This window comes from Chlorocebus sabaeus, chromosome 12, assembly GCF_047675955.1.
Source record: "Chlorocebus sabaeus isolate Y175 chromosome 12, mChlSab1.0.hap1, whole genome shotgun sequence".
NCBI lineage: Eukaryota > Metazoa > Chordata > Mammalia > Primates > Cercopithecidae > Chlorocebus > Chlorocebus sabaeus.
In genome coordinates, this window is record NC_132915.1 from 81,316,842 (window position 1) to 81,341,647 (window position 24,806).

The 24,806-nt window shown below is 40.1% G+C and overlaps 1 protein-coding gene across 4 annotated transcripts in view; it reads right to left on the bottom strand.

The window, feature by feature from the left end:
• The window catches only part of ECPAS (Ecm29 proteasome adaptor and scaffold), a 124,579-nt gene that overhangs the window by 18,709 nt on the left and 81,064 nt on the right, over positions 1–24,806 (bottom strand). For all 4 annotated transcript variants that reach the window (XM_007968436.3, XM_007968435.3, XM_037983513.2 and 1 more), the window contains 11 exons: positions 16,060–16,183; positions 13,205–13,350; positions 12,727–12,781; positions 11,815–11,929; positions 10,795–10,863; positions 9,024–9,141; positions 8,588–8,755; positions 5,545–5,624; positions 4,508–4,613; positions 3,705–3,752; positions 2,389–2,510 (listed from right to left, as the gene is read on the bottom strand). In XM_007968436.3, coding sequence (XP_007966627.1) covers positions 2,389–2,510; positions 3,705–3,752; positions 4,508–4,613; positions 5,545–5,624; positions 8,588–8,755; positions 9,024–9,141; positions 10,795–10,863; positions 11,815–11,929; positions 12,727–12,781; positions 13,205–13,350; positions 16,060–16,183 — 1,151 coding nt within the window. The remainder of the gene's footprint in view (positions 1–2,388; positions 2,511–3,704; positions 3,753–4,507; positions 4,614–5,544; positions 5,625–8,587; positions 8,756–9,023; positions 9,142–10,794; positions 10,864–11,814; positions 11,930–12,726; positions 12,782–13,204; positions 13,351–16,059; positions 16,184–24,806) is intronic.

A 24,806-nucleotide genomic window follows, 5' to 3' on the forward strand; every position in this document is an offset into this window, starting at 1 on the left:
CTTGCATCTTTATGTTACGAAGACAGCTTCTTTCCTTAAACCTCATGAACCAACCTGTGCTAGCTTCCAACTTTTCTTCTGCACCTTCCTTACTTCTCTTAGACTTCACAGAATTGAAGAGAGTTAGGGCCTTGCTCTGGATTAGGCTTTGGCTGAAGAGAATTTTGTGGCTGATTTGATCTTCTATCCAGAATATTCAAACTTTCTCCCTGTTAGCAAAAGGCTGTTTTGCTTTCTTATCATTTGTGTGTTGGCTGACATAGCACTTTAAACTTCCTTTAAGAACATTTCCTTTACATTCACAACTTGGCTGTTTGGCACAAGAGGCCTAGCTTTCAGTCTATCTCAGCTTTCAACATTCCTTCCTCACTAAGCTTAATCAATTCTAGCTTTCTATTTAAAGTGAGAGACAGGCAACTCTTCCCTTCATTTAGACAGAGGGCATTGTGGGGTTATTAATTAGCCAATTCCAATATTGTTGTGTCTCAGGGAATAAGACACTTGAGAAGTGGGAGAGAGATGGGGAACAGCTGTTCAGTGGAGCAATCAGGACACACACAACATTGATCAATTAAGTTCACCATCTTAAATGTGTGTAGTTCATACAACTCCAAAACAATTACAAAAGTAACATCAAACATCACTGATCACAGACCACCAAAACAGATATAACAGTAATGCAAAGTATGAAATACTGTAAGAATTACCAAAATGTGACATAGACATGAAGTAAACAGATTTGTGGCAACCCTGCATCAAGCAATCTAACTGCACCATTTTTCCAACTTCATGTTAATGTTTGCACACCCATGAAATCACCTAATGACACATCTCAGAAGTATCCTATTCACTAAGTGACGCGTGACTGCATTGGAAAGCACATCCCTTAACTAAACTTCACTATGAATATCTAAAAGACAAAGGTTCTTTATCATAATCATAATACCATTTTCACACTTTAAAAATATGATGATTTTTCCATATCAAGTATCCAAATGTCTCTGTTTCATTAGCTTCTTAAACAGTTGGCATGCTAGAATCAGGATCCAAGCTCACTCATACATTGCAATCTACTGCATTTCTTAAATCTTTTTTAACAGTCTCCACTCTCCTCTTTTTTTCTTATTTGTCCTCAACTGTATTCCAGTCAGGTCATTTAACATGTTCCTCTCTCCCCTGTACAGATCTACAGGCTAAACTGAGTCCACGTTCAATTTTGTAAAAACACACACACACACAGAATCCTTCCTAGGCAATGCTGTGTGTGTCCTATTCCATCACATCACGATGCACTGGTTGTCTTTTTGTGCTGTGAGGAGTGATTGGTAAGTTCAGGTCTGGTTGCCCTGAATCATTATAAAGTTCTCGTCAGCCATTCACCCAGTGGATTTAGGGGCATCTAATGATCACTACTTAGATTTTACTGAGGAGAGCAAAAAGTGATACTTTTTTGTGTGTGTATGAGACGGAGTTTCACTCTTGTTGCCCAGGCTGGAGTGCAATGGTGCGATCTGGGCTCACCACAACCTCCGCCTCCCAGGTTCAAGCTATTCTCCTGCCTCAGCCTCCCAAGTAGCTGGGATTACATGCATGCGCCACCACACCTAATTTTTTTTTGTATTTTTAGCAGAGACAGGGTTTCTCCATGTTGGCCAGGTTGGTCTCGAACTCCTGACCTCAGGTGATCTGCCCACCTCGGCCTCCCAAAGTGCTGGGATTACAGGCATGAGCCACCGTGCCCAGCCAAAGTGATACTCTTAGTTGCATCTGCCTTTGCAGTTGTTAGGTGAGTCCTTCTAAAAAAAACTTTCTCTCATCAACTATCTACTTGCCATGAAATACTGCTGGCACTATTATTAGTAATTTGTTCTACTTTTAAGAGTGAAATAAAAATGGAACAGATAAAGTTCCTAGACAGCACTGTAGTTTAAAAACAAACAAAACATACAAACTAGAATCCTACACTATTGGTTTTAACTTAAAGTAGCCATATATTATAACTAAAAGTATAAGTACTTTTTTTGAATATTTTATCATTGCAGGTGGTAAACAGCTTGTCTTAAATCTAATAATGTGTGAAATATTACTAAATATTATCATGAACCAGCACGCTCCTGAGGACCTGCAGTGTAATAGGAAGATGTGCTTGTTGGGAGCAGAGGCTGATGACAACAGAAAAACATGCTTGACTCAGAATGCTGGGCAAAAGCAAGGTCTCACGAGAATGTTTCTGTGAAAATATTCTGTCTCACAAGTTTTCACAAATGACCCAAGGGTCATTCTCCTAAACCTCTTTCTCCATTATTTTCCAGAATCTAACCTTGAAAGAAACACGATTTCTAGGAACTGAGCAAATCCAATACATTCATTTCATCAACGGATGCACACCTGAGGGCTCGAACTTCCGTCACGGGGCTCATCATTCCTTTGTCCAGAAGGCAAGGCAGAAGGGCAGCGATGGTTCTCTGGCCAGCTGCTCCTTTGGCAGGGTCACACATTTTCACACAGACCTCACATACAAAGAGCATGGACATTAGTGAAAGTGACCGCTCATCCAATAAAGCATTCATCTGACAAAAGACTTTCTACTTCACATATCCACAGAGAAGAATAAGTGAATCTACTTTCTCTGACACTACAGAGACACAGAGGAATGAGATCTGAGATTGAGTCTTAGGTCTGCCGAGAACTAAACAGAAAATCTGGTAATGCATTTCACTGTCTAAGCACTGGTCCTCCAATTTGTGAAATACAGAACAAAACAGATGATGATCAAATGAGAAAATATGTAAGAAAGCACTCTAAAAAAGGTTTAGGGCTGGGTGCAGTAGCTCACACCTATAAACCCAACACTTTGGGAGGCCAAGGCAGGCGCATTGCTTGAGCCCAAAAGTTTGAGACCAGCCTGGGCAACGTGAAGAGACCCTGTCTCTACAAAAAATATGAAAAATTAGCCAGTCATGGTGGCATACACCTGTGGTCCCAGCTCTCCAGGACGCTGAGGTGGGAGGATCACCTGAGCCCGAGAGGTCGAGACTGCAGTGAGTTTGTGATCACACCATTGCATACCAGCCTGGGTAACAGAGTGAGACCTTGTCTCCAAAAAACAAAAAAAAATTTAAAAAAAATTAAAGAAGTTTCAAAGTGTTATCATCATCATCATCATCATCATCATCAATAACGTCAGGGTGCACACAATATAGTGGTCAAGATCACACCTGAAACAAGAAAACACCTATATTTAAAACCTGGTTCTACTATTTCTGTGACCTATGGCAAGGTTTGTGCAACTAGAATGTAAAGTTCCTGATATATCACAAAATCAAGTTCAAGTGGGAGATAATTTAGTTTCAAAAAGCTTTACCTCACAGATATGAAAGGTAGCTTTATATGTAAACCTAGCAAAAGCAAGAGAAAAGACAGGTGTTGCTTGATCTAACTGAGTGACATGCTCTTCAGGGTTAAGTCAAAGTTTTATCTTAATTTCACCATTTAAAGAGACCACAAGTATACTCTGTTCAGCATACCAGCATTACAGTGTTTACAGCACTCGCTTTCTCATTCATTCTAAGAGTAGTGAACTACAACAGGAAGTCAATTATACTGCAACTATATGTCACTTCCTATGACAATAAGTAAATCATTGTCATGGTCACCCAGAACCCTGCCCCACTCCATTCCCAATGTAAGACAGGAGTTTTCACCTTGCTCAGAGTTTTCAGAGCTAGTTCTGCTGCTTTTCGTACAGATTCCTAAAAATGACAAAAGTGTGAGATCATACAAGTTAGAGAGTTTCACTATCATCTACTCTACAATTTGCAATTTAATTGCCTCAGAGCCTATAGAGATTGGTGGAAAATCTTACATTTCATATTAGGTTAAAAAAAAACTGGTATCTCATTAGACTCCCTGCCCATCAAGGAACACATTACCATGCCATACTACTAATTTTTAAACATTAACTGTAACCTATTTTGACCTTAATAAATTTAGCCATTAAGAGTTGAAAAACTAAATGTATTTTAAAAGTAAATACGTAAAGATCTATGTGAGAATTCTGAAACACTTAAAATCCTCCAATAAATAAAAAAGAAAGGTAAAACTGAAGTACCTAATTTTAAGAGTAAAATATCAAAAATACCTAAAATTAAGATTGCCCAAGAAAAATTCAGAGGAATTGGTCACATTATTTGAGAATAATTAATCCCATTTACAGAACTGATCAAAATATTGTTACTATATTCAAAACTGTTATTTGTCCCTAATCCAACAGAATCATGTGATCTCTACTGAAAGAAGGTATACAGCCACCTTTTTTTTCAAGTCCATTTAATTTAGATCTAAGGATACCCAACCTTGCAACTTCACAGACACATTAAGACCGAAACTTTGGGGGAAAACATTGATCTCTACCTGGAAATGGAATTTTGACATATACAACATAAATATTTTAATAATTTCAATTTAACTTTTTGTATGTATAAATGCTGATTTATTTCTATAATACCTTGATATCATCTTGTACTCTAAAAAGCGTTTCCCAAATTTCTGGAAGTTTATCAATGATGTCATCTAAGGGTCTTCCTCTCAATAAATCATTCAAAGCTAAACAGCTGAAAATTAAAATTTCATTTCAACATATGAAGAAGAAGGTCAGTATTTTACTATGAAATGTTTACACTAAAAAAAGAAAACAGATTCTGCCTCTAATTCGAGTTCTCATCCCCTCACCCCAAAACAGCAATGACTTCTCTCCAGGTCCCTCAAATATACCATATATATATAGAATTTACAAGTATAAAATGTTTGTTTCCCACAACTACAATACAATCCCTTTGAGATGACACATCGTTTTTTATTCACCAGTGTGCCCCCAGGGCCTAGCACACTGCCACGTACATAATGGGCACTGAATGAATGTAATTTGTATACAGAAATTCTACCCTATAAAGTCATGAGAGTACAAAAATATATCTTGGTATCTACCAATTTAACAGGTAATCTTCAACTTCTTTGATTTCATACTTATATAAACTATGACAATTTAGGAAAATCTTTAACCAAAGCTTAAATAGTTAAAGAAAAATAACTACCTAACGTAGCCAACAAGAAATATGCTTTTTAGTAGTTTTTTGTTTTGTTTTGTTTCGAGACAGAGTCTCACTCTGTCGCCCAGGCTGGAGTGCAGTGGCGCGATCTCGGCTCACTGCAACCTCTGCCTCCTGGAGTCAAACGATTCTCCTGCCTCAGTCTCCCGAGTAGCTCGGATTACAGGCACACGCCACTGGGCCCAGCTGATGTTTGTATTTTTAGTAGAGACGGGGTTTCACCATGTTGCCCATGCTGGTCTTGAACTCCTCATCTCAGGTGATCCACCCACCTCGGCCTCCCCAAATGCCAGGATCACAGGTGTGAGCCACCACACCCGGCCAGCTTTTTAGTAGTTTTAATTTATTCCTTTTGCACAAAGTATAAAACCTGGAAATTTTGAAGGGAAAAAAATTTGGTTTTATTTGACTAAACTTATATTCCTAAAAATGGTACCTGGATTCTCGAACTCGCCACATATTGCTTGTAAGGTTCTTAACCAAATCTTGAAGAATTTCTTTCAAATATTTATCCACCTAAGGAAAGCAAAAGGATAAAATTTAAAATGCAAAATCCATCAATAATCAAATTATTCAACTCTTAACCACACTGGTTAACCACATGTAACCCACACTGCCCATGTTTCTGTATTTTACAGCCTCCATGTCTCTCTAGGCCACTCAGCCCACAAACCTCTTCCCACTTTTGGTCGCTATAAAGCTGCCAGGTGATCATTCTAAAATGTACATTTGATGCTCTTATTTTCCTCAGTGCATAAGAATGAAGTCCAATCACCTGGGCTTCACACAAAGTGCACACAAAGCCTTCCATGACTCATCCAGACCCAAAAGTACCATATTCTGTCTCACCTCCATTCCTTGGCACATGCCACCTCTACCTACAATCCCCTTCCCAGGTCCTACTTGCTTGGCTAACTCCTACTTGTCCCTCAAGGTTCATATTAGCCATTCTTTCTCAGAGAAGACTGGCTTGGGTACTCTCCTCTCTGTTCCCGTAGCACCTTCTGAAGGAGCATCACACAAAACCATTCAATAACTGCACTGTTCCACTATACTGGAGACCGTCAAGGGGGTCAGGTGCAGTTACTGCACAGGACAGTAGAGTTACTGAGGGACAGAGTCTCACTCATCATCAGTGCAGTTACTGATGGACACAGTCTCATCATCAGTGCAGTTACTGAGGGACAGAGTCTCACTCATCATCGGTGCAGTTACTGAGGGACAGAGTCTCACTCATCATCGGTGCAGTTACTGAGGGACAGAGTCTCACTCATCATCGGTGCAGTTACTGAGGGACAGTGTCTCACTCATCATCAGTGCAGTTACTGAGGGACAGAGTCTCACTCATCATCGGTGCAGTTACTGAGGGACAGAGTCTCACTCATCATCGGTGCAGTTACTGAGGGACACAGTCTCATCATCAGTGCAGTTACTGAGGGACAGAGTCTCACTCATCATCAGTGCAGTTACTGAGGGACAGAGTCTCATCATCATCAGTGCAGTTACTGAGGGACAGAGTCTCACTCATCATCGGTGCAGTTACTGAGGGACAGAGTCTCACTCAACATCAGTGCAGTTAGTTGAGGGACAGTGTCTCACTCATTATCAGTGCAGTTACTGAGGGACAGAGTCTCACTCATTATCAGTGCAGTTACTGAGGGACAGAGTCTCACTCATCATCAGTGCAGTTAGTTGAGGGACAGTGTCTCACTCATCATCAGTGCAGTTAGTTGAGGGACAGAGTCTTACTCATCATCAGTGCAGTTAGTTGAGGGACAGTGTCTCACTCATCATCAGTGCAGTTAGTTGAGGGACAGTGTCTCACCCATTATCAGTGCAGTTACTGAGGGACAGTGTCTTACTCATCTTTTTATCCCCAGTACCTTACCCAGTGCCTGGCTCATGACTGTTCAGAATGAAAGATGAGTTTTACTTTTTAAGCCTCTGTGCTGTTTTGATATACACTTAGCAACTTGGTAATAATGAGAAAATAATGGTAGAATCACTTTTATACCAATGCTGACATTCTCAAAAATTTATGGCTTTTCCACTTTTATAGGTAGGAAAGGTTTTGTTATCCTTACTTACATGTAAGAAAACCAAGACAAAGAGGTAAATAACAAACTGAGGTCTTCCTATGTCTGCTTCTCTCAACATTCTCCATGGATGATCTCATCCACACTTGTGGCTTAATCCTTTCACTCACAGAGATGACACTCACGTCTCAAGGGTCTAGGCCTGTGTCCTGAGCTCAGACCTACAAAGCCCATTGGCCTATTAGATCTTGGCTGACCCAGAAGTGCCACATGTTCTCCTGGAGCAAGCAAAACTCACTGAGTCTTCAAAGCTGAACCCTCAAGTACCTACCACCATGAATAGAAACATATTCAGCCCAGTACCAGACAGGTGAGATGGGAAGGGGCCACATTACGGGCAGGGACTTGTAAGATATAGTAAGGATCATGGAATTTATTTAAAGTGAGGCTATAAAGCTACTAAAGGATCTTAATCCAAAATGGCACAATCTAATTTTCATTTTTAAAAATCACTTTTGCTACTATGTAGATAATTAAATGAAGAAAGGCAAAGAGGAAAAAAAAAGACGATGATGACCTGTTCATCAGGAAAGAATTAGGGAAAGAAGAGAGTGGATTCAAGGAATACTCTGGAAGCAGAATCAACAGAATTTGCTACTAGATTCAATTAGGGGTGGTGGTGAGACACAGCGCAAAATAAAGTATGACACCAAGTTTTCTGGCTTGGGCAAATAGGTGAACAGTGAGAATAGAGGGGGAAGGTTATTTTTTAAGTCCTATTCTGGGCATGTTGGGTTTATGGTATTCTGAAACAACACTGAAGTGAAAATGTCAAGTAAACAGTTACATGTGCGAGTCTAAAGTGCAAGTGATATCTGGACCAAAACTGTAAGATTGGGAACTTTCACAATAAAGATGACATTTATATGCCTTGGAACTGATTGATACAGAAAAAGCTCAGAGAACAAAAAGATACTCAGAGACAAGCCCTGAGAAATCTTAGTATCTAAAAGTGGGATGGAACATGATTAACAGCCAGATGAGAGGACACCAACAGAGAAAACAAAATGGCAACTGCCTGTTTCCTTGTATGTCTCCCCACCTAACTGAATTCGCTGGAGGTGGGGCCACAACCCACTCTCCACTGCGTCAATGATCCCTCTCCACGTTTACTATTCCATTCGTGTGAATATATGATCATTTCCTTAACCATCTTCCCAGCGGACATTTAGATGGTTTCCATTTTGGAGATTTTAATAAATGTTGCCATACACATCTTTGATACCTTGAAAGTAGGAAGAAAGCATGGAATGAAAGACAATTTGCTTGTTTAAACAAGTAAGTATAAAAAGTAGAAAGGAAGATGGGCACTGGGTTTAAATCCCATGCATGACCTTGGACAATCTACAGTGTTTTCCTAACACAGGGTTCACAGACACTTACCATGGATTTGTCAGTGACCAACGCATTCCAAATACTTGTCATGGCCTGTCGAATGCCAAGGTTGGGATCAAACTGGTAACGATAAAGTCGAGGAACTAGCTGAGGCAGAAAAGGAGCCAGCTGCTCTCCAGCTCTGGTAGCAATTACATTAAAACCAAAAGCAGCACCCTAAAAATAGTAATAGGCTGAAGTGACTCAGATGCACCCATTATAGTAAAATACTAACACAGCAAAAAATTCTCCCTCTCAAACTTATGCCTAAATACAGCCTGATTTACTGGGCTTTCCAATCAATAGTAGCTATGTGGGGTTCAGCTTTCTTATCAGGCACATACTTTCACAAAATGCACTGTATATCATTTGCCACTGTCTGCCAATGTAGCATGTTTGGTTTGCAGGAAAAAATAATAGTAATTGTCCAGTGATAGCAACTTACCTTCCTAGAGTTCCACATTGCATGATGGTTGGCTAAATTCATAAATTTATACACCAGATCTGGCTGGCTAAGATCACTTGCCAGAGAACAAAGTTCCTTGTAGGTAGAAAGGCCCTGACTTGGAAACAAAGAAAAAGAGGCAGGCAATAATATACTTCTCTCTCTCCAGCCTAAAAAATTACATCATCAATATTGCTAGGACATATTAAAATCAAATTTTCACTCAGTTTCTAATATTGAGTTATCTTATCACCATGGAGACAGGAAACAGGTTGGGAAGAATATAAAAAGTCACCTAATTCAACTATCAGCAATTCCTAAGCTCCTCTACATTGCTGCTGATAAATGACCTAAATGCACCTCTAAGTCCATAGAAGTGGTCCCCTCACCACCTGGGGATGCAACTCATTAATTCTCCATTATGTTATGCATAATCTCACATGATCATAAGAGAGTCATGTGAAGACAACATCTGTCTTCCCTAAGTCTTTTCTAAGCTAGACCACTCTAACCCTGATTAACTTGAGTCTTGTTAACTTTCCTCTAAACAAATATATCTAATCTTTTTGTTATTTTGTAAAATGTAAGCACTTTTTTAAAAACTTAGAAGGAGTCTACAAGGAGAGTAAGTAGAATGAAAACAACTTTTGATGTGATAACAGTGTACTGTAGGGGAACATCAACGACAGAACAAACTGCAGCTTTCTCCTGTTGCAGACAACAATGAAGCAGGCTCGTGTGGGACACCACAGCAAGGCCCTGCAAACAGCAAAGATTTGCCTAACGATCCACAGAAATAAAGCATGATAAAATAAAGGAGGTCAAGCTCAAGAAATTTATTTTAAATGCTAAAGTAGTGGCCTCTAAGATAAAGAATTACACCCACCCAAAAACAAGTGGCAGTGGGTGCGCCTAGCTACACTTCCAGTGTTCCGCAGGACTCAGCTGCCTGAGAGCTGACCTCTTGGCCTAGTCAGTCTTCCCCAACTGCCTTGAGAGCCCAACATCATGGGCTCCCATGCAGCAGCCCACCACGAATGGCTGGTCACTGAGGGCACATAAAGGGCCAGGCTTCATGCCTCAAAGCAGAACAACTCCGAAAGGCCACCCACGCCAGCTCAGAGCTCCTCAAGAGGCTGGTATCCACTGAAACGATGGCAGCAGTTCAGCCTTCCCTCAGTCATAGGCCCTATCCTGCTTCCTCATGCCCCCACAGTGATCCCTAGAGCACTCCCCAGTAAATTTCCCACAAAGAAATCTCTATCTCAGAGTTTGTTTCCCAGGACACTCATTAAGACATCAGCCTGCCAGGCGCGGTGGCTCACAACTGTAATCCCAGAACTTTGGGAGGCTGAGGTGGGTGAATCACTTGAGGTCAGGAGTTCGAGAGCAGCTTGACCAACATGGTGAAACCCCCATCTCTAATAAAACACAAAAATTAGGCGTGGTGGCAGGCACCTGTAATCTCAGTTACTTGGGAGGCTGAGGTAGGAGAATCGCTTGAACGCAGGAAGGGGAGGTTGTAGTGAGCCAAGATTAAGCCATTGCACTCCAGCCTGGGCAACAAGAGTGAGGCTCCATCTCAAAAAAAAAAAAAAAAAAAAAAAAAAGACATCAGTCTTCTTTCCATATAAGTTTTCTTCTTCCACCAATAGATAACATTTCCTAAGCGGGTGAAAATCAACTTCATCACTGCTGTATTTACCAGACTAATAAATACATATATATATATTTAAAGATGTTTACCATTCAATGGATTTAGCGTACTTACCCATCTGGCGTTTTGCCAAGTGCTCCCCCTTGAAATACCACTGTCTCTCCAGAAACTTCATGTTTAACTCTAAACCAAAATAAGAATTGCAATAAGCTTCAAGCTTTTCATACCAACATTCAACTAGCCAATGCAATTCATTTACAAAGTGATAAAACTTCCTATCATTTACTGTGCACAAGATATAAAAGTCTTTTCCGGTCAGGCGTGGTGGCTCATGCCTGTAATCTCAGCACTTTGGGGGGACAAGGTGGGCGGATCACTAGGTCAGGAGTTCGAGGTCATCCTGGCTAATACAGTGAAACCCCATCTCTACTAAAAATACAAAAAATTAGCCGGGCATGGTGGCACACGCCTGTAGTCCCAGCTACTCAGGAGGCTGAGGCAGGAGAATCGCTTGAACCAGGGAGGCAGAGGCTGCAGTGAGCCGAGATCAGGCCACTGCACTCCAGCCTAGGCAACAGAGCAAGACTCCGTCACAAAAAGACAAAAAAAAAAAAAAAGTCCTTTCCATGAGGCTGCAAATTTTGTAAGATGAATCCAGAATGAACAAATTAACAGATGAAAAAGACATTTCACATAATTTCCCCTGGATTAAATGTGGTAGCACATGAAAAACTATCCTTCCTACAATGGAGGAAACATAAAGCAGCAATCCCTTACACAGATGATTTCCCCTCACACTCTTCACAGATTAGACTATGAATGATATGCAAGCTTCTTCTCCGTATCTTACCTTCCATTTAGCCAACAGTAATTAAGGCATTTTTCTAATCCAATACATTAATTGTCTGAGATCATTAAACTTTCAAAGCTTGACCTAGTGGCATGCTCCTAAAGTTAACAGTATACACTGGAATAATTGTGCTATCCACAGCACAACAATTACGGACTTGCAATTTAGAAAAGGCTTCATAAATGAAAAAATGGAAAGCTGAATCTTCCTTCTCCAGCATATTCTCACTATGTGTATAGACTTCCTCTATGGGCTTGAATCTAAAATTTTCAAGTTCACCATACCTTTTGCCAGTCATAAGTGTTTCTACAAGTGTAGAAACCAATTCCTGTTGATCTTGTTCATTGCCTAGTTCATAAACCAACCCAAGGCCCTTTGATGCAACATCTTGGCTAAGTTCTACAAGAAAGTCAGACAAGATTGTATTACTTTAAAAAAATTTTGTCTGCTTGCTATGAAATCAAAAGCTTTAAAAAGTTAACACTGACCCAAAATGATATCAAAGTAAAGATATAAAAACAGAATCAACATGCCTATTTTATTAAAAATAATAATAAATCATTTCAGTGGACATGGCACCATACATAAGTTACTGTAAATGAGAACCACCTTCAGAGAAGATCCAGTTCACAAACCTAGACAATACTGATGGACCTACACAGTGTCACTGGACAGTGCAGTGACAGATCATCCACGGGCTGTAAGTCATACACATCAGAGAGAAAACAGCCTCACAAGATCTCAATACACTCAGACCTAACTTTTAAAAGTCAATACAAGACCATATGTTTAAAACAAGTTATAAAACAAAGCTACTATTGAAAGATTTAACACATATACGTTCACTCTCTCCTAGCTTAAATCAGAGAGGAAAAGTAACCAGAGGTAGAAAAAAGCTATTATGAGAGAGACTAAAGAAGGTCTCGGCTCCATTTTAAAATGCAGAGTTGAGGAACATGTTCTAATATAAACCAATAAATAAAAAAGAATCTAAGTTTCCTATATTCTAACTAGAAATTTTGGTTTCCAAGCCATTAACATAACGCTTATCCTTACTGCTAACAAATAAGGTTTAATAATTGTTTTGATTACACAGCTTAAGAAAGTTTTCTTTTATGTTCATTAATCCAGGTTTTTCAACATTTAAAACACAAGTTCAATAAAGTTTAGAAATCAAATATTAACCAACAACCTACCATCATTTTCTGATAGAACTGAAACAAACGCACTTTGAATTTCTTTAAGATGAGACTGAAAGAAGAAAAAAGGCATTAGAACACTGAAACTCTACCTCTTTGAGAGAGTAAGAGTCTTGCTCTCACCGTGCACAAAATTTGTAGTCTTATTATCCAAGCCAGTTACAATCGCTGTTTTGCTCTTATCTTTACAGGTGGCCCAAATCACCTGGAGCTGCACCACTTACGGGTAGTCTAACACACGCAAGCTGACCACTGCCCTAACTGAGCTTCCCCATCTCAAGCACTTCTGACTTTATACCTTCAAGTCTAGAATCATCTTCTAGCCTATACATATCAGGCCACCATTCTTCATTCCTTCATGTACAATGTATTTCAAAATACCTACTATTGGTTAATGACCTTCACCCTCATATGCTTTCCTTGCTACTTATAAAACTGGTTTCCAACAGGGCTGACTACAGACAGCATGGCTCACCTTCACTTCTTTGTGGGTACTTAGCTTCCTCACAAGGGAAAGGAGCCAGATGCAGGCTGCTTGCCTCACATGTGGGTTGGGGCTGATGATATGTTTATTTAAAATCACATCCAACACCCATGGAACCACATCATTCACTTTGGCTCCTGGGGAAAAGCAAAGAAAAATAACAAAGAATTAAAATAATTCAACATAGTTTCCTGAAAAAATTAAATTGAAATCAATATTTGCATAACAATCCCATATTAAAATCTAAATGACTAAGGTGTTTAAAGTTGCTGAAGGAATCAATAATTATTCACTCTAGAACCTAGTGTTAACAAAATTACATTTCAAAGATACTCGAGTAACTTTTTAGTTCCTGAGAATGAAAACTTATCCCTACTCTTTAGCAATTTTTCTTTGTCTACTAGACATTTCTCATCTTCTATCTAAAAACAAACTTCTTTTGCACTTACTTTCCTCCTCCAACTACCATACTGTTTTTCTCCTTTCCTTTATTACTGCAGGGTTTCTCAAGCTCAACACTACTGACATTGTAGCTGGATAATTTTTTATTATACAGAGCTGTGCTATATACTGCAGGATGTCTAGCAGCATCCTGTGCCTTCACCCACTAGAGACCAGTGGCACCCACCCTCCCCAGTGTCTAGACATCACCAAATGTCCTCTGTGGGGCAAAAATCTCACTCCTCCAGTGACAAATCACTGATTTACATTAAGACCCTTCAAAACAGTTGTTTAAACTCATGTTCAAACTTTGCTCTTCTCTTTCCTTGAGCCCACTCCAAATCAGCCTTTTACCTTCTCTTCTCCATAGAAATTAGTCATAGAAATCACGAATGACTTTCCTGTTGCTAAGTTCAATGATGGTTTCTCAATTCTCACCTTAGTTGATACACTGGCAGTACATGACATGGTTAATTCCCCTCCAACCCTCATCCCTTCACAGTTCCTCGCTGATCACATTACTCCAGTTCTCAGAGTCAGAATCCCTTCTTTTAATTCCCATAACCACAACTCTAGCTGCCAGCAGTTCTGCTATCTGGGTAACTACAATTACAAAACCAACAAGTCCTTACTAGATTCCCATAACATGCCTGGGATAATATGTACAGATGTTAAGATGGCTAAGACCTGGGCCCTAACTGGCTTCTCAAATGCTGTTCATTCTACTCACAGCAAGATTGGTACACTGTAACCAACAACAACATCCAAAGGCCGAGTAGCACTCAGATGAGAATGACATAGAACATGCATGATCAAAATTCACATCAAAGATTCATCAACCCTCCCTTCTCCACAATATTTTATGTTCTCCTTTCCCAAAACAGAAAAAAATAGAACTTCAACATTGAATGGACAATCTGAGATTCCTTTGGATGAGTAAAAAGCCAAGCAGGATGCAATCTTCCAAGAAGAGTTTGAGGCAATACAAGAGTTCAGAGAATGAAGACTGGCATAGATACCTCTCTACTAACCTTGACTTGTTAAGTCACTATGTAAAAACCCATGGAGTCAGAAACATGCCTCTCACAGCAAACCCACTCCTCAGTGTGAGCCCTCCCTGCTGTCAAGCCTCTGTTACCACCTCTCACATGCAACCTGAAAATTCCCACCTCAGATTTGGTTGTCTTCTTGCTAACAATGTCGCTTTCCTTCCTTACCGTCTTCCTTCTATACAAACTGCTCCTTGCCTTGCTTCACGTGTGTTCAAAGGAAAACCTCAAAGAACTGACTCGGATTCAGCTTCTGTCAATCCACAGTTCTCATTACAGTGCAAGCAAAAGTGTGTTTTTCTATTTCCTTTAAATCTCTTTATGGTGGCTAATGAAATAATAAGTGAACGCATTAACGTGGAGTGAAGTGTTAACTGTAACACTAAGTGCAATAACTAAATTAATGCATTATTCATGATGGAACACAATATACAATAAAATGTTACCACGAGAATACTATCTTTTAATTTCCTCAATTGAGAGAATAAAATATAAAAACTTGGTGACTTTTCCTTCTGTTTAAATTTTTTTTTATTCTAGCTCAAATACTAAAATATATTTTCAATTCCAAATTCAAATCAAACCACAATAAATTTGAAATCATAATATATAAAACATAAAGTCAGAAACCACATGTTCCCTCAACTATATGCTGCCACTAAAAGCCAGTGTACCTGGAGCGCTAGCAGAAGGCACTGAGGTTTAATTATGTAATAAGGGATTAAAGGACACATCATCTGGAAACAACTATACCTTGAATTCTGAAACTGGCTAAATACATAAATCCTCATGAAAAGAGCACAAGCTTCAAGGTGATCCAGAGCTGACTCCCCTGCTTGCTTGCCAAAGGGTCAGAAAAATAAGTTACTAATTTCATGCTGTCTTTTTTTTTTTTTTTTGAGACAGAGTCTTACTCTGTTGGCCAGGATCGAGTGTAGTGGCATGATCTCAGCTCACTTGCAACCTCTACCTGCCAGGTTCAAGAAATTCTCATGCCTCAGCCTCCCAAGTAGCTGGGATTACAGGCTTGTGCCACCACGCCCAGATAAGTTTTCTATTTTTAGTAGAGATGGGGTTTCACCATGTTGGCTGGGCTGGTCTCTAACTCCTGACCTCAGGTGATTCGCTCACCTCGGCTTCTGAAATTGCTGAGATTACAGGCATGAGCCACTGTGCCCAGCCTCATGCTGTCTTCTTCACCCAACTATTTTTCTTGACTGAATGAAATTGGTAAAACAGATATACATATTTGAAAAAAGTAATATGGAATGTATAATGGTTTTGCCTCAAATGTAATAACGAGAACAAAAAAGGGTTACTTGACAATTATAAATTGATTAGTTGAATATTTGGTACCAGCAGGAGGAGTATATTCCTCTTCAGTCACTAGCCAGGCATCTCGGGCAGCCACAGAACTAGTTCCTATTGCAGCGCTGGTAATGGCTTCGCCAATAGTGAACTGAAGTTCTATCTGCTTGGCCTGTAACGAAGGAAGTAAAAGCCATGAATGAGAAAACACATTTCCCAAAACCAACCATTTCTACAGAAAGCCTGCTTAAAAGTGTGTTTCTCAGCATGTTTTGTTTTCACTCTTTGCCCTAGCTTGCTTTCGGTTAATTCAATGGCTCAAAGGCCAGGGAGGGTGAGGGAGTGGAGGATAAGAATCCCTTGAAGATATTTTTCAAAGTCTTTGCTGCCCTCCTCACCCTCAGTAGAGAACCACTAAGCAGTGATTTACGATTTCTGGAAGCATAATATAGTTCACCTAAGGAAGACTTAGAAAATCCCATCAACTTTGAAGCCATGTAAGTCTCAATATAAATTCTAGCCATCTCTCACCAGCTATATACCCTTATTTAAACTTTTTAAATTATTATTATACTTTAAGTTCTAGGGTACATGTGCACAACATGCAGGTTTGTTACATATGTATACATGTGCCATGTTGATGTGCTGTACCCATTAACTCATCATTTACATTAGTTGTATCTCCTAATGCTATCCCTCCCCGTTCCCCTCACCCCAAGACAGGCCCAGGTGTGTGATGTTCCCCTTCCTGTGTCCAAGCATTCTCATTGGTCAATTCCCATCTATGAGTGAGAACATGCAGTATTTGATTTTTTGTCCTTATGATAGTTTGCTGAGAATGATGGTTTCCCCCTTCATCTATGTCCCTACAAAGGACATGAACTCATCCTTTTTTATGGCTGCATAGTATTCCATGGTGTATATGTGCCACATTTTCTTAATCCAGTCTCTGAGACCACAGTGCAATCAAACTAGAACTCAGGATTAAGAAACTCACTCAAAACCGCTCAACTACATGGAAACCGAACAACCTGCTCCTGAATGACTACTGGGTACATAACGAAATGAAGGCAGAAATAAAGATGCTCTTTGAAACCAATGAGAACAACAACACAACATACCAGAATCTCTGGGACACATTTAAAGCAGTGTGTAGAGGGAAATTTATAGCACTAAATGCCCACAAGAGAAAGCAGGAAAGATCTAAAATTGATACCCTAACATCACAATTAAAAGAACTAGAGGGCTGGGCACGGTGGCTCAAGCCTGTAATCCCAGCACTTTGGGAGGCCAAGACGGGTGGATCACGAGGTCAGGAGATCAAGACCATCCTGGCTAACACAGTGAAACCCCGTCTCTACTTAAATATACAAAAAACTAGCTGGGTGAGGTGGCGGGCGCCTGTAGTCCCAGCTACTTGGGAGGCTGAGGCAGGAGAATGGCGTGAACCCGGGAGGCGGAGCTTGCAGTGAGCTGAGATCCGGCCACAGCACTCCAGCCTGGGCGACAAAGCAAGATTCCGTCTCAACAACAAAAAAAAAGAACTAGAGAAGCAAGGGCAAACACATTCAAAGGCCAGCAGAAGACAAGAAATAACTAAGATCAGAGCAGAACTGAAGGAAATAGAGACACAAAAAACCCTTCAAAAAATCAAGGAATCCAGGAGCTGGTTTTTTGAAAAGATCAACAAAATTGATAGACTGCTAGCAGGACTAATAAAGAAGAAAAGAGAGAAGAATCAAATAGACGCAATAAAAAATGATAAAGGGGATATCACCACCAATCCCAGAGAAATACTATAAACACCTCTATGCAAATGAACTAGAAAATCTAGAAGAAATGGATAAATTCCTGGACACATACACCCTCCCAAGACTAAACCAGGAAGAAGCTGAATCCTTGAATAGACCGGTAACAGGCTCTGAAATTAAGGCAATAATTAATAGCCTACCAACCAAAAAAAGTCCAGGACCAGACGGATCCACAGCCGAATTCTACCAGAGGTACAAAGAGGAGCTGGTACCACTCCTTCTAAAACTATTCCAAACAATAGAAAAAGAGGGAATCCTGCTAACTCATTTTATGAGGTCAACATCATCCTGATACCAAAGCCTGGCAGAGACACAACAAAAAAAGAGAATTTTAGACCAATATCCCTGATGAACATTGATGCAAAAATCCTTAATAAAATACTGGCAAAGCGAATCCAGCAGCACATCAAAAAGCTTATCCACCATGATCAAGTGGGCTTCATCCCTGGGATGCAAGGCTGGTTCAACAGATGCAAATCAATAAATGTAATCCAGCACATAAACAGAACCAAAGACAAAAACCACATGATTATCTCAACACACGCAGAAAAGGCCTTTGACAAAATTCAACAGCCCTTCATGCTAAAAACTCTCAATAAATTACATATTGATGGGACATATCTCAAAATAATGAGAGCTATTTATGACAAACCCACAGTCAATATCATACTGAACGGGCAAAAACTAGAAGCATTCCCTTTGAAAACCGGCACAAGACAGGGACGCCCTCTCTCACCATTCCTATTCAACAAAGTGTTGGAAGTTCTGGCCAGGGCAATCACGCAGGAGAAAGAAATAAGGGGTATAAGGGGTATTCAATTAGGAAAAGAGGAAGTCATATTGTCCCTGTTTGCAGATGACATGATTGTATATTTAGAAAACCCCACTGTCTCACCCCAGAATCTCCTTAAGCTGATAAGCAACTTCAGCAAAGTCTCAGAATACCCTCATTTAAACTTCTATGAGCCTCAAAAACTTCATTTGTAAAAGGAGCATAATATCATCATCCACAGCATTAGGCTTTAAGAATTAAATGAGGAAAAAAAAAAAAAAGAATTAAATGAGGTTAACGTACATAAAACAACTGTATAGTATGCTTGATTGTGGTTACTCCACAATAAATAGTAGCCATTATATTTTATTAACATTTAACAATTATTTAACTTTTTACACTCTTAAATTTTATGATATCTTGATGTTACTTTTAAATGGCTCAGAAAAAAAGAGAATAATAAAGCATACGTGAAATGTTAAAATTTGGTAAATGTGGATAAAGGGCACACAGGAGTTCTTTACACTATTCTTACAGCTTCACTGTAAGTTTGAAGCATTTCAAAAGTCAAACATTTGAAAATTCTATATAGTACCCACTCAAATGTTTTAAAATTTTATTCAGAAATGTTGACATGATTCACTAGTAGGAATCACTGACCCAACATATAACTACCTAGACCTGCATTTTCCACTTTTTACTGTGAACCAGAAGAACTTTAGGAGGAATAGGAGAAATAAGGGAATGAACAGAGAGCATGTGAGGGCTATGAACACACTACTCTTCAAAGCCTAAAGACAACAGCTGAGACTTTCCTACACCAATCAACAAATGCTCTAGTGATGAGGCTTCAAGTACTAATGCCACATGCTTCCTAGTCTGAGGAAAAAAGATTTAAAGGCTTTAGCCCTACAGCTTCCTTGGTTAAAAGCTTTTCTTGGCAATTTCAAGCTGAAAAAAGGTATTTCAACATAATCCTTATTAGGGGTTCATTTTATGTACCTGTACCTGTTTTTGCATGTTTCCTGTAATTAATAACAACACAGCTGGCATTAAAAACAAAAAACAAAACTCTATAGCTACATTTATGGATAATATACTATCTGGACATTGCTGTAAATATTCCATAAAGGGGGGGTTCAACAGAGAAAATAAGAACAGATACATGGGGATTCATTATATTATTATTCTATTTTTGCATATGTGTGAAATTTCCTATAATAAAAAGTTACAAGAGGGAGCAGGCGGAAGGACAAAGTGGCTGAACAGGGGGAGGTGGAAATGGTTAACAGGTACAAAAAAATAATTAGAAAGAATGAATTCAGGCCAGATGCACTGGCTCATACCTGTAATTCCAGCACTTTGGGAGGCCAACGTGGGTGGATTACCTGAGGTCAGGAGTTCAAGATCAGCCTGGCCAACATGGTGAAACCCTGCCTCTACTAAAAATACAAAAATTAGCTGGGCATGGTGGTATGCGCCTGTAATGCCAGCTACTTGGGAGGCTGAGGCAGGAGAATCGCTTGAACCCAGGAGGTGGAAGTTGTAGTGAGCTGAGATTGCACCATTGCACTCCCGCCTGGGCAACAGAGTGAGACTCTGTTTCAAAAAAAAAAAAGAATGAACGAGAACTACTACTCTTTGACAGCAAACTAGTGTGGCTATAGTCAACAATAATTTCACTGTACATTTAAAAATAACTAAAAGAATATACTAGGATTGTTTGCAACTCAAAAGATAAATGCTTAAGGGGATGGATAGCCTATTCTCCATGGTGTGATTATTAAGCATTGTATGTCTGTATCAAAACATCTCGTGTACCCCATAAACATATACACTCACCATGTACTTACAAAAACTTAAAACTGAAAAAAAAAAAAAAAAAAGGCCCAACAGAACCTCATCCCCTCCCCATCTAATGCAGGAACATCGAACTAAACTGTCCACCAAAAAAGCACCTTCATAAAAGCTAAATCAGGTGACAGATCACAGTACCCAGCTTCAGCAGACTAACAAGAGGAGACGCGCTGAACAGTGTGGGAAGAACACACTGCCTACAACACCCCCTCCAGCTTGGAAAGAGAACCTGTATGCTTGGGTGAATGACAGCAAAGGGAGTGTGATACTTTGCATTGCAACTCAGTGCCACCCTGTCACAGCATCAGGCAGAATTCTGCCAGTGCCCAAGGAGGCAGCACTTAGACCAAACCTGGGCCAGAGGGAAATCAGTTTCTTCAGTGAGAGGAACCCAAGTCAGTTGACTAAAATGGCCTCAGGTCCCCAAATAAATTTCACCAGCAGCTAGGCCACACTTGGAGGGAGGAAAAGCAAGAATACAGGAGACTTTTTCTCGTAACCAGGCACCAGCCCACCAATAGTAAAACAAAGCACCAGGCAGAGTCTGAAGGCCCCATTTCCAGGATGTTCCTGTGGAAGAGCACTTCTAGACTCACCCCAGGCAAGAAAGGAATCTGCTTGTGTGGCACGAACAACCTAAGTCCCAAGTCCTGGTTGGCTCCAACACCTGCTGACTAGAGCGGTCTCATCTTTGAAAAAGCATCAGCGGCAGTCAGGTGGTCACAGGTCTTCGGTGAGCCCTGGTACTGTGCTGGTCTGGGAGGCCATGGGCTTTGGGAGCAACTCAGCATGGTGCTAGCTGCTGTGGCCACAGGAGTGCCCACATTACCCCTCCCCCAACTTCAGGCAGCTCATCGTGGAGAGACACTCCCTCTATCTGGGGGAAAGAGAGGGAAGAGGGCAAGAAACTTTGCCTGGGAACCCAGAGAATGCTCCCTTATCTTCCCCAAGTCCATCAATGCTGGGTATCTAGGTGTCTGTAAGAGCTGCAGCACACCTGGGCTTAGGGTGCCCTCTAGTGCTGAAATGACTGCAGTGACCACAGGCTTAGGGAACTCAACACTCAGTCATATTTGAATTCTTGGAAGGCCCTCTGAAGGACAGGTACAAACAAGGCCAGACTGTGAAGACTGGAATAAATATTTACTCTTCAATGCCCAAACACTGATGAATGTTCACAAGCATCAAAGACATTTGAGAAAACATGTTTTAAAAAACATTCACGCTAAACAAACAGACTAAATAACAGGCACCAGTGACCAATTCTGGAGTGGTGTAGATATGTGACCTCTCAGACAGGGAATTCAAGATAGCTGTTTTAAGAATGCTCAACAACTTCAAGAAAACATGGAGAAGGAATTCAGAAACTTTTAAGAGAAATTTAGCAAAGAGATTAAAATGGAGGAAAAAATCAAATCTTAGAGCTGAAAAAATGTAATGGATGACTGAAAAATACTTTGGTGTGTCTCAACAGTAGAAACGATCAAGTAGAAGAAAGAATTAATGAGCTCTAACACAGGCTATTTGAAAACTCACAGTCAGAGGAGAAAAATGCAGAAGAATGAGATACACTTACAAGATCTGGAAAACAGCTTCAAAGAGGCTAACAATTATTTGCCTTAAAGAGGAAATAGAGAAAGAAACAGGTGTAGAAAGTTTATTCAAAGAAATAATCAACAGAGAACTTTCAGAACACAGAAAAAGACGAACACCCAGGGAAAAGAAGGTCAAAGACCAAGAAGATTCAACCCAAGTAAGATTACCCCAAGGCACACAATAAACTTGCAAAGGTTATGGACAAAGAGAGGATCCTAAAAGTAGCAAGAGAAAAGAAGCAAGTAAGATATAAAGGAGCTCTGATATGTCTGGTGGCAGAAGCCTTACAGACCAGGAGGGAGTAGAATAACATATTCAAAGTGCTGAAAGAAAGGAAAGAAAGGAAGAATAAGAGGGAGGGAGGGAGGGAGGAAGGGAGGAAGGAAGGAAGGAAAAAATCTTGCAACTGAGAATACTGTACTCAGCAAAGCTATCCTTCAAATATCAGGGGAACCAGCTCCCAATATTTCAACATAGGTTCTTTTCTATTTTCCCTAAGTGTCGGCCAGTCTGAGAAAGAGAAAGAGTACAAAGAGAGAAATTTTACAGCTGGGCCTCCAGGGGTGCCACCACATACTGGTAGGAGCGTGATGGCGACCTCGAGTCACAAAACCAGCAAGTTTTTATTCGGGATTTTGAAAGGGGAAGGGGTGTACAAACAGGGAGTAAATGACAAAGATCACATGCTTCAAAGGGCAATAAAAGATCACAAGGCAAGGGCAAAATTAGAATTACTAATGAGGGTCCGTGTCCTGCTGTGCACACATTGTCTTGATAAACATCTTAACAGGAAACAGGGTTCGAGAGCAGACAACCCATCTGACTAGAATTCACCAGGCTGGAATTTCCTAATCCTAGCAAGCCTGAGGGTACTGCAGGAGACCAGGGCATATTTCAGTTCTTATCTCAACAGTGTAAGACAGACACTCCCAAAGCAGTCATTCATAGACCTCCCCCTAGGAATGCACTCCTTCCCCAGGGTATCAATTATTAATATTCCTTGCTGGGAAAAGAATTCAGCAATATTTCTCCTACTCACACATCCGTCTAAAGGCTTTAAGCAAGAAGAAAAATACGGCTCTATTCTGCCCAACCCTGCAGGCAGTCAGACCTTATGGTTATCTTTCCTTGTTCCCTGAAAATCGCTGTTATTCTGTTCTTTTTCAGGGTGCACTGATTTTATATTGCTCAAACACATAGTTTACAAACAATTTGTACAGTTAATGCAATCATTACAGGGTCCTGAGGTGACATACATCCTCGGCTTACAAAGATGATGGGATTAAGAGATTAAAGTAAAGACAGGCATAAGAAATTATAAGAGTATTGATGCCGGGCGCGGTGGCTCAAGCCTGTAATCCCAGAACTTTGGGAGGCCGAGATGGGTGGATCACGAGGTCAGGAGATCGAGACCATCCTGGCTAACACGGTGAAACCCCATCTCTACTAAAAATACAAAAAAATTAGCCGGGCGTGGTGGCAGGCGCCTGTAGTCCCAGCTACTCGGGAGGCTGAGGCAGGAGAATGGCGTGAACCCAGGAGGCGGAGCTTGCAGTGAGCCGAGATAGTGCCACTGCACTCCAGCCTGGGCGACAGAGCAAGACTCCGCCTCAAAAAAAAAAAAAAAAAAAGAGTATTGATTGGGGAAGTGATAAATGTCCAAGAAATCTTCACAATTCATGTCCAGAGACTGCAGTAAAGACAGGTGTAAAAAATTATAAAAATACTAATTTTGGGAACCGATAAGTGTTCATGAAATCTTCACAATTTATGTTCTGCCACGGCTTCAACCGGTCCCTCCATTCGGGGTCCCTGACTTCCCGCAATATTGAAATATAAAGGAGAAATGAAGACTTTCCTGGGTAAACAAAAGACAAGGGAATTCACCACCAGATGTGTCTTACAAAAAATGCTACAGTTCTTCAATCTGAAAGAACTCTAGCATGCAACAAAAAATGTAAATACACAAATTCAAAATACTCTAATACTGTATAGAGTATTCTAAAGATACTAAAGGCACTCTAATACTGCATTCTAAAAATACTCTAATACTGTATAGAGTATTAAGAGTATCTTTGTATAGAGTATCTTTAGTATCCTTATCTAACACTCTATAGAATCTTTAGTATGAAGACTAAAACATAAACTTTTCAAAAATAATGACTACAACAATTTGTTAGAAGATAGGCAATATAAAAAGATGTTAAGTTGAGACAACAAAGAGCCAAAAAATGGGGGTATTGGAATTAAAACAGAGTTTTTTTGAAGTTTTTTCTTTGCTTGTTTTTGTTCTTTTCTTGTTATCAGTGAAGTTGTCATCAAACTTGTTATATTTTCTGAAACCCTTAGGGAAACCATAACTCAAAAAACAGTCTAAACAGATACACTAAAAATAAAAAGTAAAACATACTATGAGAAAAAAGTCACTTATCCACAAAGAAAGATAGAAAGAAAAAAAGAGAGGACTTCCAAAACAACCAGAAAACAAAAAACAAACTGTCAGTAGTTAGGTCCTTACCTAACAATAATAAACTGACTGTCGATGGACTAACTTATCTGATTAAAAGATACAGAATGGCTGAATGAATAAGAAAACAAGACCAACTATATGCTGCCTACAAGAAATTCACTTCGGCTAGGCACAGTGGCTCACACCTATAATCCTAGCACTTTGGGAGGCCAAAGTGGGCAAATCACCTGATGTCAGGAGTTCAAGACCAGCCTGGCCAATGTGGCAAAACCCCATCTCTACTAAAAAA